Raw genomic sequence first — 2491 nt, 5'->3', positions numbered from 1 at the left:
CTCCTGCTCACTCTATGTCTGTTGGTCTGTCTCTCTCTCAAAAATAAATAAATGTTAAAAAAAATAAAAACAGAATTTTTTTTATTAGCATCAAGTCCAATTCTATTTGTTTATATGAGAAATGGAAAGATTAGATGCCTTAGTTTTTTCCTTAGGAAATTTTTTTTCTTCTTTACCTGGCTCCAGAGTGTGTTAGGAGCTGTAAGAAGAGGGGTCAAGACACCGATGACTATTATTAATAGGAATGCTGAAACTACTAGTTGTTGAAATGACTGGTAAGCCAATTTTAGAGTAACTTTTTTCTTCCTCTTCTGTTTTGCAGGAGAGCCATGGATTACTACAGAAAATATGCAGCTGTCATTCTGGCCATACTCTCTGTGTTTCTGCATATTCTCCATTCTTTTCCTGATGGAGAGTTTACAATGCAGGGTATGTGACCAAACAGATTTTCAGCAATAGGGAAAACACACACTTCTAGATATATGTCAATAACTCCATTAATTACATTTCTACTTCCTTTTTAAATGTGATAAATCTTTGCTGTTGGATACATACCTAGGCACTTTTAGATTGTAAACATGAAGTTAAATTAGTTTCAGAAAATCTATAGTGAAGTTTATCTAACATGTCCATTTAAATAGCAGCATATACATTGTCATCTGAAACAGATTCCATATTATTTTTTATCTGAGTTTTACAAGCAGAAAATGCTCCTTATTCAGTTAGCTCAGTTTTTTTTTACAGTTCTCTCAGATTCGAGAAGATTTCAACATTACTTTTGTTGATGAATTTTCACATCAGTTAACAAGTGAGAAAAACAAAACCATTTTGTGCAGTACATTTATTTTGCTGTATTGTTTGAAAAGTCTCATATAGAAGCTGATATAAGTCCATCTGCTAAGAAACTGTGACCTACTCTTGGTTATGGTTTTTCTTAGACAAGTGGTAATATTTTAATCTCAGTTCTCAAGTGCGGGTACTCCATCCAATATCAGCTCTCTACACTCAACAAGCTTTCTTAATTCTGACATGTTTTTCTCTGTCACTATTTGGAGTTTCCATGGGGAAAAAACAATAGCAGATTCTAAAGGGGAAAATATTTCGCCTCTGGGCAAAACTCTCCTTTCAGATGAACATGGTGTTTTCATCTGTCATATTTTGTGCTCCCTATAAGCATGCCATTAGCATTGGGATAGAGAATCCATGGTTGAAGAAAGAGGAACCACTACTCTTTTTTAAATATTTACATGAGAAACTACTACTCTTGAGATCTCCTACACATATCTGCAAAAATTGTTTCCCATGAAAATAACTATAATCAATACAAATAGATTATATGCATGAAGATTAACAGTGTTTATTATTTTCCTTTTATTTACAATAGAAAAAGAATATTTACTATCCCATAATAAGGAAAAATTCAGTTTTTTTTAAATTTTATTAAAAAAATTTTTTTAAGTAAACTCTATGCCCACTGTGGAGCTTGGACTTACGATCCCGAGATCAAGAGTCACATGCAGCCAGGTGTTCCTCAGTTTCTTTTTGAATCATCCTTGGATTATTCTACTCTTTGCCTTTTTTTGGTGATAGGGTGCCCAGAATGCAAGCTAAAGGAAAACAAATACTTCTCCAAGTTGGGTGCCCCAGTTTATCAATGCATGGGCTGCTGCTTCTCCAGAGCATACCCCACTCCAGCAAGGTCCAAGAAGACAATGTTGGTCCCAAAGAACATCACCTCAGAAGCCACATGCTGTGTGGCCAAAGCCTTTACCAAGGTGAGAATTAAAGGGCCCCAGCAGCTTTCTAACAGTCCAGCCAGAGAAATGTCTTCAGAACACATCCATGGGGTTTAATGTCAGAGGTGTCTAATGACCCACCTTTGCTGGGCATTTGTACAAGGACTTCTCCCCTTTAATCAAAAGAATAACCTTGTGGGGACAGGCTGGATTTATTCAGAATGAAAGGAATAGCTGTGGAGGTGATAATGGGTAGGCTGGAAGAGAGTATAGCACACATAGTGCAAACCCAATGTTTTAGAGTGAAATATTAGCTGAAATGGAGAACGTACAAATGTAGCAAGCATCTATTTAGTACAGATGACTACAGAGAATTGTATTTAACATTTTTCAATTTTGTCCATCCATCCATCCACTTTTTCCCCCCTTTCTCTTTAGGCCACGGTAATGGGAAATGCCAAAGTGGAGAATCACACAGAGTGCCACTGCAGTACTTGTTATTATCACAAATCTTAAATATTTTGCAAAGTGCGTGTTGATGACAGCTGATTTCCTGGAATGAAAAATTAATTTTTTCAGCATTTATGGCCTTGTGAGATAAAGCCCTCTTTTCATCACTAAACGACTTTGGCATGCTTCAAGGATGCGCTGCGGCTTTGTTGCCTGTCTCTTTATCCTACAGTATAATCAGAAGTCTAGTTCCTTTCATTTGGAGTGTAATACAGCATTTAGTGTGACCATAAAAAGCTGGTTCC

General features: G+C 36.3%; 1 protein-coding gene across 1 annotated transcript; it reads left to right on the top strand.

Moving 5' to 3' along the window:
* Positions 1-329: 329 nt before the first annotated feature.
* Positions 330-2252, top strand: CGA (glycoprotein hormones, alpha polypeptide). Its single transcript, NM_001290599.1, is given in 3 exon segments — positions 330-429; positions 1591-1775; positions 2175-2252. Coding segments are annotated over 3 exon segments (363 nt in total).
* The last annotated feature ends 239 nt before the right edge of the window (positions 2253-2491 follow it).

Source organism: Panthera tigris, chromosome B2, assembly GCF_018350195.1.
Source record: "Panthera tigris isolate Pti1 chromosome B2, P.tigris_Pti1_mat1.1, whole genome shotgun sequence".
In the NCBI taxonomy this organism is placed as follows: Eukaryota; Metazoa; Chordata; class Mammalia; order Carnivora; family Felidae; genus Panthera; species Panthera tigris.
The sequence above is the reverse complement of the archived record's forward strand: the minus strand, read 5'-3'. Positions and strand labels throughout refer to the sequence as shown.